The sequence below is a fragment of the Amblyomma americanum genome, chromosome 9 (genome assembly GCF_052857255.1).
Source record: "Amblyomma americanum isolate KBUSLIRL-KWMA chromosome 9, ASM5285725v1, whole genome shotgun sequence".
Taxonomy (NCBI): domain Eukaryota; kingdom Metazoa; phylum Arthropoda; class Arachnida; order Ixodida; family Ixodidae; genus Amblyomma; species Amblyomma americanum.
Genome location: NC_135505.1, coordinates 141,331,680 through 141,348,375, shown reverse-complemented (window position 1 = coordinate 141,348,375; position 16,696 = coordinate 141,331,680). Strand labels below are relative to the sequence as shown.

General features: G+C 44.7%; 2 protein-coding genes across 2 annotated transcripts; both read left to right on the top strand.

The window, feature by feature from the left end:
- The first annotated feature begins 42 nt into the window (after positions 1-42).
- On the top strand, positions 43-2,371 carry LOC144104646 (uncharacterized). Its single transcript, XM_077637780.1, has one exon. It carries the CDS (start codon positions 62-64, stop codon positions 2,276-2,278), a length of 2,217 nt encoding a protein of 738 aa, XP_077493906.1. The 5' UTR covers positions 43-61; the 3' UTR covers positions 2,279-2,371.
- Positions 2,372-4,192: 1,821 nt separating this feature from the next.
- On the top strand, positions 4,193-16,425 carry LOC144104645 (uncharacterized). Its single transcript, XM_077637779.1, has 5 exons — positions 4,193-4,700; positions 5,323-5,367; positions 5,448-6,137; positions 7,374-7,598; positions 10,701-16,425. The coding sequence occupies exons 1-5, from the start codon at positions 4,392-4,394 to the stop codon at positions 10,740-10,742; spliced, it is 1,311 nt and encodes a 436-aa protein (XP_077493905.1). The 5' UTR covers positions 4,193-4,391; the 3' UTR covers positions 10,743-16,425.
- The last annotated feature ends 271 nt before the right edge of the window (positions 16,426-16,696 follow it).

Below are 16,696 nucleotides of genomic sequence, written 5' to 3'. Positions count from 1 at the left end.
TGTTTCAAAAATAATCATTGACGGCCAAGTCAATCCACATGTCATTTACTTTCAGTTAAAAATGGCTGCGCGCATAGTGCGCACGAGTGTGTTGGGTTGTGTTCGCCTTCAAGTGTCCCTTGCGAACTTTGTGAATAGTCGATGTCTCGGGACGTCGCACGCTCTGTTTGTGCGCGGGGCGAAGCCCCAGATCGACCGCGACGAGCGCAGAGATGAACCCTGCGCCGACGAAGACTTTTACGGCATAGCGAGCGATCGCGGTGTAGTTACCATCGACGACCCACTCGGTGACAAGCAAGAGAGGCTCCGCCGCTTCTCTCATTTGACTCGCAGACGAGATGCGAAAGTCTCGGACCAACTAGTGGTGGAGGCCGGTTTCGGCACCATCCGGTACGACTCCGACAACAGGGCGCGATACCACGGTCAGTACGAAGACGACAGGCCACTGGACGACCTTGTCTTGGGAATGTACGAAAAAGGCTCCGTCAGCGAATCGAAGCGCAAGCGACGGAGTGCTGTCCAAACTTCCGAAGAATCTCCGCAGCTGAAAACGCAGGAGAAAACCCCCGCTTCGGCTAGAAAGGCAGCCAAACGTGCGCAGAAAATGGATGTTACTGGGGACACCTCGAAAGGCGTCACAACATTTACCCACAACGAGGGCGACCTGGCGCTCTTAAAAGCAAAACCATCAGCTGGTGCGCGTGCAGTTAGCCCGCAAGCTTCGCCTGCTGACGTTGAAGGTCTCGCGTCGCTTCGAGTCGACGAAAAACAGAGTCTCAAGTCAAAAGAAGCCCTTTCAAGAGCGGAGGTGCTTGCTACCACGGAGCTCGCAGGTGACCCGAAAGGGCAGTTTGAAATTCAGGATAGCAGTCCCCTAGGAAGCCATGTGCGGGAGTCTTCGTTTCCAGAGAAAAGCATGGAGCCAAAAAAATATTTGAAGAGCGCAGAGATTTTTCCAGAGGGTCACAGAGAGTCGGGCACAGGCGATTTTTTTTCTCCAGATGCGCGTTTCGCCGATAGCCCTGCGGTTTCTGCGGATTCTGTTCATGAGGATTTTGGGATCAAATCTGAACTGAGAGAGCCAAGAAAAGCAAGTTCAAAGGGTAGGGCCACGGCAAGCATGACACGTGATTCACACGGCGCGAGTGGGGCGGGAAATCCTCGTGGAAAACAGCTCGGAGAACTTAGTAAGGCAGCAGGTGAGTACCCCCAGGAATCGCCTACCGAAGAAGCAAGTTCCGGTGCATCGCGGCGGCAAGGAAAGGTCAGCAAGAAGACGGCAAAGAACATTGAAGCAGGCGACAAAGCAACGGCAAAAGATGCCTCTTCCAACGTTGCTGGAGAGGCCAACCCAACTGCTCACGAATACCTTCGCAAGCCAGAGTCAGCGAGCCTCAAACTTGATAGCAAGGGCTTCTTGATCCTAAAATCAGAGGTTAGGCCAAATTTGCATACAATGCTGCGTTCGGAAGCAGTAGATATGTTGCGAAAGCGTGTTCTCTATGATGCCAATGACCTCCTCATCCTGGACAAGCCCTATGGTATGATCTGCCATGGACCTGCCGAAGGAGTCCCCGATGCTTGTGTGCTGTCTCGTCTGCTGCCAGATCTGTCATCAGCTCTTTACCATGGAGAAGACATCAAGCTGCATACCGTTCACCGTCTTGACCGTGATGTCACGGGCGTCCTTGTATTGGCCAAGACACAGCGGATGGCAGATGTGTTGCAGACACTGTTTGAAGAGCACAATATCATAAAAACCTACCATGCTATCACATTTGGAGTACCTGACAGATTAGATTCAACCATTGACATGCCACTGGCTGAAGGTTCTGTTGGCTCCTGCAAGCGCATGGTCATCTGTCCAAAACTGGATCCGGAGTTCGAGCGGCTGGTTCCGAAGTTCAAGAAGACTTACGAAGCCATCACAAAGTATCGCGTGCTGAGCTCCCACGGCAGGGCTGCTTACATTGAAGTGAAGCCAGTGACGGGTGTAAAACATCAGATCAGGGTTCATCTGGGGTTTGGCTTGCGCTGTCCAATTCTGGGAGACCACAAGTACTCGCACCTGAGGTACATGGGGCCACAGAGACTTTCAGGTGACATGCTGACACGACTCAACGTGCGACAACCCAAAGCCAGGCACATCCCCATGCACCTTCATGCCCTTTCTATCCTGATTCCCGAGATCTTAGATGGCAGAAACTTGACGGTTAGAGCGCACCTGCCACATCACTTTGTGAAGAACCTGAAACGACTCAATCTGCATAAGTACTGAATGGTATATTAGGAGCTTCCTATTTGCTGTACATACTTTATAGTTTATGAAGAAGTTTGTAGAGAAGTGTAAAATAAAAAACGTGACACAGACAAGCAAGTTGGATAGCGTTGTGTGGACTTCTTCCAACCGTGATGTGTTATAGCAGTGCTTAGCACACTGCCACGTGTTGTAGCTACTGTTAAATTTTCCTGAAGAATGCTGGAATCATGCTTTTAGGCTGTGTGTTTGCATTCCTAATGTGGATTTTAAAATTATTATCAGCCAAATTGCTATAAATTTTATTGAATTAATACAAATTTTAATTGTCGCTGTGCTCTGCAAATTTAATCCAGGTAATTTTGACTTTGGCCTTCATCAGCTTGAAGGTCAAGGTGAAGAAGCGATGATGGTACAGTAAAATGTTATGTTGTGCTAAAATGTTTTAATGAAAGCAAATAAATTGGTGCCTATTTAGTGTGTGCAAGCAAGGTAGATAGGCCTTGATGTAAATATGTGATGATCGGGCTACAGTGTACTAGCATTCTAGATTACCGTACTCTATAGAAATATATTCTGCAGTTTCTGAGCGGGGTAAAGGATTTTTTTCCCAGGAAGGCGCGGGCAGATTGAGGGTTGTTTCTCGAATAAAGTTGCGTTGAGTGGATATCCTCTTCCTATCCGTGTGTCCCAGCATAGCTTTAAATGGACACCTTTAGCCTACTGTGCTACCAGGAAGATCTAGGGCAAACTGGAAGATCTATTAACCACAGGTTGCGCGAGCACGCTAATTCTCAAAATGCCACTACGGGGATCTAACCCAGCCATTCACCGCACAAAATGCAAATGCTCTCCCCTGCTTGACAAAGCCCGCATCATCAAGAAATATTTCAGCCAGCATGGTTGAGAAATCTGGGAAGCTTTTATCATCAATAAGAAAGGTCACAGTTGTGTCAGTGCGCTGTCTAGCACATTACTTTGAGAAGAAATCCCTTTTCTTGGGCATCAGTCCTGATACTCGCCAGCCGCCTCCCTGATGGGCCTTTACTCTTGTTGGTGTTGTTCTTGTTTGTTTTCACCAGATCATCCCTTTTTTGGTGTCGTTTTACTGCCCCCTTTTCCTCCTTTCGAAAGGAGCACGTGCCATTCTACTCGCCACTTACTTTCATATCCTTGACGGGCGCCCGTAGCAGTTTAAATTTTTTTACCCTTGTTATAGTTTTTTTTGTTTTCACCCGGTCAACCTGTTGTTACCCCCGGTAACCTTTTTGCCGTTTTTTTTTTTAAAGCGAAATTTATTGCCACAGGGCATCAATGATGGGTAACGGTGTGATGAACCGGTTTTTGCCAGTTCATCTCTAGTCAAGTTTCTTTTGTCGTGAGCTGAGCTCGTGCCTTTTTCCTTCGCCATATTTTCACAGAGCAAATTATATAATTGGTTTTGGAGGAAATGAAATGGCGCAGTATCTGTCTCATATATCGTTGGACACCTGAACTAAAGCCCCCCCATGACGTTTTCTTCCGACCAGGCTTTAACCTGAACCGCGTCGTAAGGGAAGGGATAAAGGAGGGAGTGAAAGAAGATAGGAAGAAAGAGGTGCCGTAGTGGAGGGCTCCGGAATAATTTCGACCGCCTGGGGATCTGTAACGTGCACTGACATAGAAACGCAGTCGCCGCGGTCGGGTTCGAACCCGGGAAATCAGAATCAGTAGTCGAGCGCCCTAACCACTGAGTCACCGCGGCGGGGACACACAGCAAGTTGAATCTGTTTTTCTTGATTGCGGGGTTGCGGTATGTATATATATCTGTATTTCTGAAATAAACGCCAGTTGCTAGTCAGCGCCGCTCCGTCCTGTGTTAGCGATGTTTCCAACATGTTGCGCCCGTGGCTAAATCTGTTAAAAGCTCCAGACGAGCCAGAAGTATCCAATCCTAGCCAATCCAACGACAGTGTCAAAGCTTGTTGTTATGGCCGTGAACAGGGGAAAGGCGTGAAACCTCGTTTAATACAACGACCTCGTTTTCCGAAGCACGGAATCTCGCTTTCCTAGAAGAGTCGTGCACGCTTTCTGTCGCTAAAGTGAAAAAAGTTCTCGGAGGGGTGACGACCATCTGGCGACGCCGCGAATACTCATGGCTTCTACCAAATTGCGCGAACAGGTGGAGTCGTACTTTCGCGGCCTAAACTATGCTTCCTCGAGGATCGTTCAGGACGTGTCAACCGTTCGGGAAGCGTACGGCGAAGACTGGGACCGCATTCCGGAGAAGAAGAAAACAGAAATCGCTTGGGAGGCGCTGGTCGGTGCTGAGATCAAGGAGAAGTACAACTATTATCCGAAACAGTACGCCGAAGTGGAAGTCTTCCCTGTCATCGGCCTGAACACGGGAGACAGAATGGTGTCGGACGAAGACGCCGCGAACGCCCGGTCTGGGAAGTCTGGGGTGAGCTTGTCAAGTCCGTTATATGCGTCATCTGTTTGTGTGCTGCTGGCTTTAAACTTGTGTCAAGTGCGAAATGTCGAAAAAAAAAATGCGTTGTTGATGTTCGCGTACGCGTGAGAACGTTTGGTCACCGCACTGCTGCTTGCTGTTGTTTTGCGCGTCGAGTTTCCTTGCGATTTCAGGTCTGTAAGCTCCAGAAATCGTGCAGAGTGAAACTATGATTACAGTTATATGCTATGTACCGTCGCGACTCGGCCTACTTCATGCCCTAGCGGGAGCTGATTGCATGGCATTCTGCCAGTTCGACATTCCGTCCACCGGTCCTGCGCTGCCCAAGGCCGAAGCAGAAAATTATCAGTCACGCTTTCTTAGCCTTGAAAACGGCTGACCGGCGGAGTTGACTTCCTTGCTATGGAAAGCTTTCTTTACGAGGTTTCATTTGCTACTTGCGAGAGCTGCACAAATTAATGCCTTTCCTATTTATGTGAATTCATCATGGCGGGCACACCACATTTAGTGAGCAGGCCGTGATCCTGATAATACAGAATGCATTGCTTGGTGATCACAGTGATTTCGAGATGCCTGTGCTAATCGTAGCGAAATGCTTGGTTTTCTGCTGCAGTGTTGGAGAGATGAGCATTCAGCCCCATTCAGTTGGGAAACGCAGGTATGTAGTATTTGTCCTCCAGCCTTAAAAAAAAATTGTTACAAGCCCCACGTGAAGCCACTTTACCATGTTTTTTTCAGAGCCAGCTGAACATGCGCATCTTTTACTCGGCTGATGAAGTTGATGGCACCATTAGTGCCGAGAATGCAGCGGTGCCTGAACAGGAAGCTAGTGGCCCAGCTTTTCATGAAGCTGCTTCCACAACAAGCTCTCTCAGAACTAAAGTTATTGGAAACACATTTGCCGAACCAAACAGTAAGGTCGCCGGTGGAGGTAGTACTTCAAGGACCAGCACATTCAAGCCCTGCCTGGTGAGCAACAGTGCTTCTGAACCGAATGTTGGCAAAGCTGCCAGCGTGAAGCCCGAGACTTCCAGCAACACCCTGGAGGGTTCGAGTCTCAAGCATGTTAAATTCAGCAATGGTGTACAGTCGAAGCTTCCACCAGCGGCGGGTATCAAGAGCGCGGCTGGCGAGTCCAGAATCGTCATTGGCGGAAGCCTGCCTAGGGTGATTCATGCAGATCCAAAAGTTCTTCCGGCCAGCAGTAGTTCCATTGAGTCCAAGCTACCAGAGCCAAGGCCCCCTCCACCATCGAGGTCACAGGAATCCATGAGTTCAATAGCGTCGCGAGGGTCATCGAACCCGCCCACTCCCGTAGAACGAAAGGGGCGTAGGAGGGCTCCAACACCACCGAAGGCACCACCACCTGATCCTCCCCGGCCAAAAACAGCTCCACCCAAACCACCAACTGTTGTGGGTCACACCCAGGTACAATAGCATGGCCTTTCCTCTGCCATCAGTGAGGCATGCTTCCATCTGAGCTCTGTCATGTATTGCCCATGCAATGGAAATGGGGGGGATGTTATGAAAGTATGAAAGATTGTAAGTTAGGACGTGGACCCTGCAGATTTTAAGTGCACCACTTTCCAGCCTTAAGAGAAAGAGAAGGCAGGCATAATTTTTTTAGTTGAAATTTCAATTTTTGTTACAAATGTATTTGCACTTGCAGATAAACAGGCTTTGGCTGAGAAACAAATTGCACCTTACAAATCTGTGTTTTGAAGCATGGTTTCATGCATTATTTCACAACATCCTCTTCCAAGCATAGTTGCCATTGCCTAAGCTTGCCCCTTTAAGATAAGTCACCTAATGAAATTTCCTATGTGTCTAGTTTCCTAAAACCAGCAAGGTTCCTAAACAAGTTCACGATAGTCATCATCAATCTGACTACGCCCAGTGCAGGACTAAAGCTTCTCCCATATCCTCCCACCCACTTAACTTTCTGCCGTCCCCTGCTGCACTTACCTCCTCTGTAGTCCAGTCAGATGCCCTTAACGACTATTGGTTATCTTGCCTTTGCGTTAAAAATGCCATGCTTAATCTTCTTGATTTCGAATAGAATGTCATTAACGTGCGTTCGTTCCCCGACCCACTCTGTCCTCTTTCAGTCTCCTAACGTTACACCAGTCATTTTCCTTTCCACAGCTCTCTGTGTTGTCCTCAGTTTAAGTTGAGCACTTTTCGTTAGCTTCCATGTTTCTATAACAAACAAGCTATAATATTTCAAAAACTTTTTAGTTTTTATCCACAAACCAGACATTAAACTTTGCGTTTGGCACATGATGGCCTTAGTTGCGCCATATATCACGACAACACGTGGTTGCCATACAGGATCAGCTGACAATTCCAACTACTACCATCCTCCATAGCAGTGCATCGGTGAAACGACAAAAAGGGAAACAGTGTCAACTCTGGACGAAGTAAGAAGGGCGACACTTCGTCCTGTGTTTGCGCTGCTTTCCCTTTTTGCCATGCTACACCAACTAGCCCGCAACAGCGCCCTCATGAACTCAGTGAAACATATGGTGAAATAAGTCAATCCTGGCTCACACGACAAAGTTGACTTCTGCTTGCTTATGGGAATAGTTGTCCTCTTAGGGCCTAGGCAGGTTGCATTGGGCAGGGGACCGTGGAGTGATTGGTTGTGCTCACACTGCATTGTAGAAGCCCCCGGAAGCTCCCCGGAAGCAGCCGTCGACGAAGCCTCCTGCACCGCCCATTCCCAAGGTCAAGTCGCCCACACAAGAAGCAGCGTCCAAGCCGGTCGACCAGGAGGCCTCTCTGGCGGTTCCTCCGGTCCGACCTCCCAGACTTCCATCACCGCCAAAGGACGACCCAAAGGACAACGATGAAGCCCCGAAGGAAGCCGTGGCTGTGCGGAGCCCAGAGGTAGGTTATTCAACATAGTTCCTAGTTACAAAAGGTCGATTGCTATTGTATACCAAGTACTATTTCAAAATGTGCCAAGTTCAAGCAGAAGACATGACTGAGGCACAGAAGAATGACATGGCTGAATAAAGGGTTTGTTTGACTGCTGTGAATTTAAGTTAGCCCTTCAGTTGTGAGTTATCATTCGGCGGGGAGGAATTTTTCCGATTTTTGAGAAACATTAAAAATTTCCTCTCTGTAGGAATATTAAGCATATTTCAAGCCTTTTCGTGTCCTCACACTTTCAAAACAAACGAATGAAATGCACATTTACCAGAAATGGCATGTAGCCAGGATTTTTTTGGTGAGTGCTCAGTGTAATTGAATGTCTCGGACAGCAATCAAGCTGGTCGACCAGGAATCCAGGAGCCGGACAGGAACTTTCATTTTAAAAATGGTTTTCAATGTTCATTTCACGTGCCAAGCTTAATTAAGATGGTTCTGCACAGCTTGTTGGAGAGGTTTCAATTATAAGTTCTGGTTATTTGCACCACATTACATCCCACCAGTAGTAGTCAAAACCAACACCAAGCAAGTTATACTCTCATAAGGTGACATTGGGATTGAAGGGATTAGGCGTCAGCTAAGCTGAATTATACTGTTCTGTTAAGCAGAAATGAGCTTGATGATCACATTTTGTGGTGTTTATTCGAAAATCTTGCTGTTAAGTATGCAGGTGCATTTAAATTGTAAGGTCTTTCGAATTGAGTTTCACACTGGACGTAATACTCAGTTAAAATTCACACTAGTTTGTTAAGATTCATTTTTATGCACATAATGTGAATACCTCATGCTAAGTTTGTGAAGGCTGCAAATCTTTTATGTAGTAATTATCTTTACAATTGTTAGTTCTGACTAGAATCAAGAAGAATAAGCACTTTTACATAGACAACTCTTGTGCAGTATCAAAAGCCTTCGGTGTATGGGTCAAACAGCTCCATCTTTTGTAAAGCACAATTCGCTTTAGATTCATCAAGTTCATGCCCTGAAGCTTACTGAACATGTAGATGTGGGAGCTTTAGTAACCACTTGACAGAATTTAAATCTTACAAGTAGCTCTAAAAAACATTAGATGTCGTTGTTGAACATATGCACGGATCCAGAAGCAAGCGTCATTTCGCAGTTAAGTGTGAGCCTTCGTTGGTATGATTCAACTGCACAACTTTTGCTGCATTTTCTAAGACAGATGTGAAACGTATGTGGTGTTTTATTTGTTGCCATTATGGGGCTGGTTCTGCTTGCTTTTCCTTTTTATTATATTCTACTTTTTTGGTTTTACTTGCTTTTAAACTAAGGAGACATTTTTTTTTTGTTTATTGATGTAATCTAGGAAATAACTGATTGTGATGGTTTAGTGGCTAAAGCATTTGGGTGCTGAATACAAGTTCATGGATTCAATCTTCGAAATTGATTCTGTGCCTCTTTCTGGCTATGTTAATGCTTTTCAGCAGCAAAAGACGCATTTATTGTTGTGAAATCTGGGTTTAGAAAATTACTATTTCTTTTTCTCCTCCACTCTATTCAAACTCACGACATCAAGACTGAAAAGCACTCCGTGATCATCATTTGAAAGTGAATGATGGTTTAGTCTAGCTTACAGGATCTATGTGAAGAAGATTGCCTTGACAACACCACGGTTTGCTTGTGGCAACGTTTGAGGGTAGAAATAGTACCCACAACTAATCTTCTGACCTTTTCTGTGTTATAGAATCTGTGTTTTTCAGACAGAATAAGCAGTTTGTCGTTAGAACACGGTTGTCTATTAATACAGGCCAATTTTTATTTATCCTCACTGTCTTTTTAAACTTCAGTGTATGTTAAAAAAACGTTGGGTGGCAGAAGTTAATCTACGTTCTCCTTAACGGCATGCCTCACAGATCACAATGTTTCTTAAGTATTTAAGAATTTATTAACTAATCTAATCAATCCATCTAGAGAATGCTCACCACTTGTTAATGTGTGATGTGCCTTCATCATTTGCTAGCAAAAGCAATCAGCTCTTTGTCACACAGAATATCTTTGCTGTGAGGCTTGTCATCTTGAACGATGTGTGTTCAGTACAAGGGCTTATATAAACTTATAAGTACATTAATTTTGGAAGCATGGCTTCAAAAACATTAAAAAGTGCAGCTATCTTGTGGTTCCTTATTTCTATTTGTAGTATATGCTTTTTGGATTAAGATTTACATATTTCTGCTGTATATTTTTTGGATGAAGATTTACCACCTTTAATATACTGTATCATTTCCACAGAAGGTGCCATCAATCAAAGTGAATCCTGCTCCTATACAGTCATCTCAAGCTCGTTCAACATAAGAGAAGTGGCACTGTGTTGGAATCAGCCAGTGAATTACTAGAGCTCTGGGCATTCTTTAGTGGTTCTGCATATGTATGCAGTCATCAGCATTACTGGGATTCAACTTGACATATTCAGGAAGTATCTGTGGTGGCAAAAATAAATACTCTTTAGGTAACAGACTTAAACAACATTGTTTGCATCCTTTTAATTTTCAGGACTTAGCCTGATAATTCTTGACGTCTTCTGAAAGCTTGGCAAGATGCCACTTAAATTGTGCTGCATGGAAGTTGTTTTTTTCTTCCCTTTCACCTGTTTCTGTGGTCATTGTTCTGAGGGCTGACGTTTACTTCTTGGTAAACAATTATCGTTATGGTAAAGTTTGTTGTCAAGTCTGTCTAGACTAATGTGTCATGTAGTTTCTGTGCCAGGCTGAGTTGAGTTGTATGCTACAGGTGGGATTAGCCTTGCTTATTCTGCCGTCAATTGCTCCACTGTAGCGTCACTTATATGTTAATAATGACCTAAAACCTGTCGGATCTGCCACGCTATGCGTACAGTCACTTATAATAATACATATTCCATTCCCGCAGTCACCATCTATGCACACATTCACTCGCAGCAGAACATAATTTACTCCAGAAGTCACCATCTATGCACATATTCAGTCACAGTAGAACATAGTCCATTGCCATAGTCTGTGCCAGGCGAAGTTTTACTTTACCATTTTACCGTATTGCTTTACAGCTGTCTGTTTTCTTTTGCAGGGGATCCCGAAAACAGGATTCGACTTTCTTGACAACTGGTAACTTGGCTGTAGGATTCCCATGCCACGCAAGAAAGAGGGAGCCAGTTTATGTCACAAATTTATTCTGGCATACAATGTGCTGTGTACACACCCATGTACTTCTGGTTCTGCAGGTGTTGTGTCAGCTTTTTTTCCAGTGCAGCTAAGGTTCTGAAGTGCTGTCAGATGACCCTGCAAATGTTTTTCCGCTACTGGATTTTGATTTCTGAAGCAGTACCTTTATTTGCTAAGAATGGGACTGTGCCTCATTTTTGCTTTGACAAAGATCATGGCAGCTCAAAGAAGGATGGTCTTTTAAAAGAACTGAAAAAATTTTTGTGTTGAAGCTGCATCACACAAATCATATTTTGGAGTTTCTTGGCTTTTGTGTTGTGCTTTTCCGACTCGTGTGGCTACACTTCTTAAACATCCCCAGCATTCGATTATGCACTACGTCACAAAATGTCGTAGACTAGTGAAACTGTCCAAACGTGGAGTAATTGTATTGCGAGGACTTTTCCTGTCTCAAATCCGGCCTACAAGGCATTTGTCAGTGCAATAGAACCCTGTTATGTTTTCTATGAAACTGTGCAAAAGAAAAAAAACACTAGCCGAATACAGCATCTGAAAAAATTTTTCCGTCGTCGTCTGCTGCCTTTTTAATTTCTTGTTTCTCTTGAATTTGCAAGTCTTTTGTGGCTCTTGCTATCGTTCCGCATGGGCAGAACATTCAAAGCTCCCTGTGATGGGTTTCTTCTACTTGAACGGCTTTCAGTGGAAGGAGGCAGTAACGAGGAAGGAGTGCACGCGGAGCAGGTGAAGTTGCTGCACGTGTCCGCTTTTGTGCTGTTTTCATTGAGGCCGCTTTAATCCAACACAATCCTTGTCTGTTGCAGTTTAGAAATCGCGTCTTTTAAGCTGCGGGTAGAAAGAGAATAAAGATGACAGAAACAAGCGCGTCGGAGCTAGCCCGCACGCAACCATGCGGCGTCTTCCTCGGCATGGTTCCATTTTTGTACTTTCGGTTATTCGCGCTCGCATCGCAACCGCAGATGAACTGCACCAACATTGCAACAAAATTCATGCTTCTCGTAAACGTGTGTGGCGATGGCGTGGACACAGCACGCTGGAAGCCGCCAGACATGGTGGCAATCTGGCACCGATGGAGTGTTGAGTTCCGCCATGCTGTCGCCGTTCCAGCTGTGCTACGCACAGGCGGTCAAAATGCTGTCACAGGACAAAGCACTGTAGCGCAAGGTGACGTTCGAAACATAGCGGGAACGGTGCCACAGTTGCAGTGTAACAGCAGAGTTTGTATTACATGGGTTAGAGTCCCACTCTGTGTATGAGAGGTAGAGCGGGACTGGCTCATGAAAACATAGCAACCGAGAATGCAGTAATGGGGTTCTGCTGTATCAAGTGTATCAAAAAGGCTGCCCTTAATTCGAAATCTGTTTATTTCAAACAGGTAGCCCCTTTTGAGTTCTCATTATAGAAGGTATGCTGTATATGCGAGTGCACTGCATGTGATGGCTTCAGGCGTGTATAGACGTGTGTATAATATGTGATGGTTATGCTTGATGCAGTTCGTGACATAATGCTATCATGTACTGTATTAGGGAAATGTATCCCTCTGTTCCAGCGGCGAAAATGGTACAAATTGGCTGCCTGATGGGAATGTATTATTGTTACTTATTATTGATTTCTGTCATTATGGAATGACTTACGAGTCCTTTTGCAGCATTTCATTTGGCAGCTTTGTACTTGAAAAGTCTTTGCCATTATACCAAAAATTGGACAGTTTGCTGCTGCAAAATAAACCTTATCTGCTCAAGGTATGTCAGGCTAGTCGAAATTTTCTCCAGTGTGAAATAACTTGCTGTGAGTGCTTCTATGTGAAGCCCCCAGTACTGTACTTTCATTGCTGTAACTTTTAAGTGATAAGCGCTTATGTTCACTCCAGATAGAGGCAGCTGTCTGCACTGTAATGGTTGCATGAATTTTTTTTTTTGTTGAGTTGGGTGCTGCATGTAAGCAGGTTTTTGTCTTGTAATACTCTTGGTTCAAAGTGAATAACTCCTAGAACGTCCCTTAATCGTTCCTACTTTGGCAATTAATTTTGTTTTGAATATCGGGAAGTTGAAAGTGATGGCATTTTGTTTACTCTTGTCCTTTACAGAGTAGAATCTTGATGATACAATTCCAGTTGATACGAATTTCGAGGTGATACTTATTAGTAAAATGCCCTGTCCACATAAATTCGAATGTTATGAAAAATCCCCCACCTCACTGCGGATGATACTAACATGTGAGCCCAAGGACTTGCTGGCCATATGTTGCCGACGCCGGGATCACCAGTTGGGGGGCAGCGCGCATCACGAGTTGTGAGCCGCGCACTGCAGCTCACATAGGCGTACATCGCCTGTGTCGTAATTGCCAGTCGCACGGTGTGCACTGCAAGCAGTGAGTGGCAGCACATGACTCTAATTGAACCCTGTCAGCTGAAAACTGATTCGCGTTAATTCTGCATATGAATTTTATTTGTTCTGAGTGATACAAATTTCGGATGATATGATTCTTTTGTGACCCCATGAGACGCGTATGATAGAGATTATACTGTTTTTATGAAGTGCTGTAGACTTCCTTCAGGGTGATGTAGCAGTGCATTGTGAAGCTGGGCAACTTATTACAACTTCTGCTTAAAGCAGGTGGGATGCAATGTTTTCACATTGTGTTTTTGCTGATACCTATGCACGGAACTTCAGAAATGACCGAACTGGAGGATGTACAGATGAGTGTGCTTCGAATAATGTATTACAGCAGTTTTTCGCGTGGAGTTTTCATTTCTATTCCAGCTGGCCATGATAGATGGAGAAGGATGCACAGTATTGCCACATTTTATGTGTGTGTGCCAAAAGGTACACATTTACTACTCGGTAATCCTTTGCAAGTGCACTACTTGTGGTGGTTTTGTATGATATAAGGGAGCTGCACTGTAAATTTATACCCTTTACGCTTGTGTCGGGAATCTTGTGTTGAATTCCAATCGCAGATGCTGAGCGGTCTAGCAGCTCTGCTAAAGAGCACATCAATCTGGCGGAGAGAACGCGCCTCCAATCTGCGTTTGGAGCACTCATGCTCTGGCCAGAGCAAGTAGGTGGCACTTGCGAACTGACGGAAGTAGTACTCGTCATTCTTTGTGGAGGAGAAAATACGTAAAGTTTCTTTACGGAATACGGAATAAGAGGCTGGAAGTATGCGCACCTACATGACGTCGTCTTACTGACTGAAACCGCCAATTTCAGCGGAGCACTCCTGACTGCTCCACAGCGCAATCTTGGCTCGGCGACTGCTGCCAGTCTGCCATTGGAATATACTTGCTCTGAAAAGAGCAGAAAAGGTTGACCAGGAAGTGCTCCAAATCTGCGATTGGAGTTCAACGTTTCTCTGAGCTACTTTACTTTGAACTAGTGGAATGTAAGCACATGTGGTTCCAAGTTAAGAGGTGCAGTTACTCCATTTCAAAATGAGGGATTCACTGTGTAAACAGCTGTCTAAAAGGGAGGAATGGCATTCCCTGATTTGTTTCAGCATAACTGGTTGCGTAACATATCAGAAGCAATTTCGTGGCTAACCTTTAGTCGCAGGTAAACAAATGCTTCTGGACTAAGAACAGAGAGGAACCAAGACCACAGAGTGGTGGGTGGCTTAGTGAAGCTAACGGCTAAACGTCAACTGTCCGCGTTCCACTTAGCTCCTTTGCCTCAGGGAGACGCATGCTCGAGAACAGCGCAGAACAAAGATGTTGAATGCACCGCGTCAGTTTTACTGGCTGACGCTGCTTGCAGTGTCCGCAATTTATGTATTAATTTGCATTGAAGTGAAATGTCACATATGCCATTGCACAGATCCTTCAGTAATGCAATTCTTGCCAACGGTACTAGTGTTACACCATTTGTGTTTCTTGTTTCATTGCTTTAAAGTAGACTTTTCACGTCTGTTATGTTTTAGCCCATGTACAGTCATGGACAAAAGTTTTGCGGGATGTGGATTAGTGGAAAAAAATTTATTGCAGAGCGCTCAGGCATAACAGGCCAGTGAAAAGCATAAAAGCATGAAGAGGCATGCTGTTGCATCTGCTAGAATAATACCATTTGCGTGGCTAGCGAGGCAATGCAGGAATAAATTTTTTTCCGCGAATCTGCATCCCACAAACTTCTGTCCATGACTGTACCTGAGGCTGTCTACACGTGCCCACAGAACAAAAATTTATAACATTGAAATAGTACATACTCATCTTGGGGGATTCCACAAATTCGTTGGACTAACTTTTATATACAGTATTAACCTTCTGTCTTGCTTTGGGCACTGTTTTATGTGCTGGGATGAAAGATAGTGTCGACATTACTGGTTCTTGAACATTTCAAGAAATAACTGACCACTAATTTTTTTAGATGTCATTATTCTCTATGAAAATCTGACTGCATGTGAAATGTCTAAAGAATTTTTCTTCTGGGCAGTCCTGTGTTTTGTGAGCAATTAGGTGTTCATCCGGCAGTGAATACTACAGAGTCTGATCGTGCTAAATCAGCCTAACCTGTGGCACTGCTTTGCCTTGCATATTGAGATTAACCTGCTGTTTAGGGGTATCCGAGATTTTTTATTACTTTGTCATTCTGTGGTGTGTATTTGTATTTACCAGAATGTGCTTGGTGTCATATTGTTTTAAACTTACAATGAATTAAATTTAATCTAATTTATGGAATACCACTTACCAGATGTGTTCACATATTTGTTATGGAATCGTATTGTGCATGTGTTTTTTATACATGTTCAGGAGTATGTGTTGCGAGTTTTGTTCATGTGTTTATTTAAGCTTGAGTTACAAGACATTACATATCTTCATAGCACTGAGATGGTACTTTGTGCCTTTTAAAGACGAAATGATTATTTTTGTTAATATATAGTTGCATTCCTGATTTGGCAATGACTTTTCACATGCTGCATTTATTGCAAGAATATCGTGTGGCACAGAACTGCCATCTAGGGACAGTGTATGGTAATGGTATGTACTTCAAGAGGGTCTCTGAGCCATCTCTTCGTTTACCACGCGAAACGCTATGTAAACTGTGGAGGCATCTTGCAAGTGATGCCATCCTGAAATGCGGAGCAACGGGTGCACAAGTATTTAATGTACAGTGCTTAGCTTTTGTAATTGCGCTCAGCTCGAATTGTGTCCTGCATTGTCCCTCTCTGGGAACTCCAGACCATTGTTCCGCTTACAGAGGGTGGCACTTTGGCCATGGAACTCGGCTGCCACTAACTACCTGAAGCGGCGGTGGTTTCGCAATTTAGTTCAGACGCTGACCCTGTCTCCAGCACTGGCTACGCTATTACATCTCGGCGTGATAGAGGAGCTGTCGGAAAACAGAGACCTCACTTATGTAATCTGTGAGCATTGCGTGTTAAGGCCGAGTACTTCTACAGAGTACCTCGGCCGAGCTCAAAGGCGGAGGGTGGTTGGTTCAAGGTCTTTTATTTAAAGAGTGCATTGCTGCTTTTGTGGAGTCTCTGGAGGTAGCCGAGTCTCGTGTGGTGCTTGGACCAGTGTTCTGAATGACATGTTTTTTGTATTGCATCTAATCTGCTTGTCGATTTTTTTACTTCAGAGTAATAAAATTTAATGTATCTTTTTCTGTGTAATATTTATCTGTCTATCATGTTATTGTCGATTCGAAGTGAATACCTGGTATCTTAGCACTACAGTGGTACAGATTTGATGCTGCCTAGGACACGGCAACCCCTCTCTTCACTTGATGATAAGCCCTGCTGAAGATCGGCCTGCCAATCAGAATTTGCATATTAAAGCCAAGGTACAAAGTTGTGACTTGTTTCACCATTAAGTAGTAATTCTCCTCACTCTGCCCTCACACCTTGCATCTTGTGCAAATTGCGAAAATTGTTGAGGCAAAATGC

Excerpts from the sequence above, each read along its gene's own strand:
- LOC144104646 (XM_077637780.1), top strand. The coding sequence starts at position 62 with ATGGCTGCGCGCATAGTGCGCACGAGTGTGTTGGGTTGTGTTCGCCTT.
- LOC144104645 (XM_077637779.1), top strand. The coding sequence starts at position 4,392 with ATGGCTTCTACCAAATTGCGCGAACAGGTGGAGTCGTACTTTCGCGGC. Across the intron at positions 4,701-5,322 it reads CCCGGTCTGGGAAGTCTGGG|TGTTGGAGAGATGAGCATTC; the intron begins GTGAGCTTGTCA and ends TTTCTGCTGCAG. Across the intron at positions 6,138-7,373 it reads CTGTTGTGGGTCACACCCAG|AAGCCCCCGGAAGCTCCCCG; the intron begins GTACAATAGCAT and ends ACTGCATTGTAG.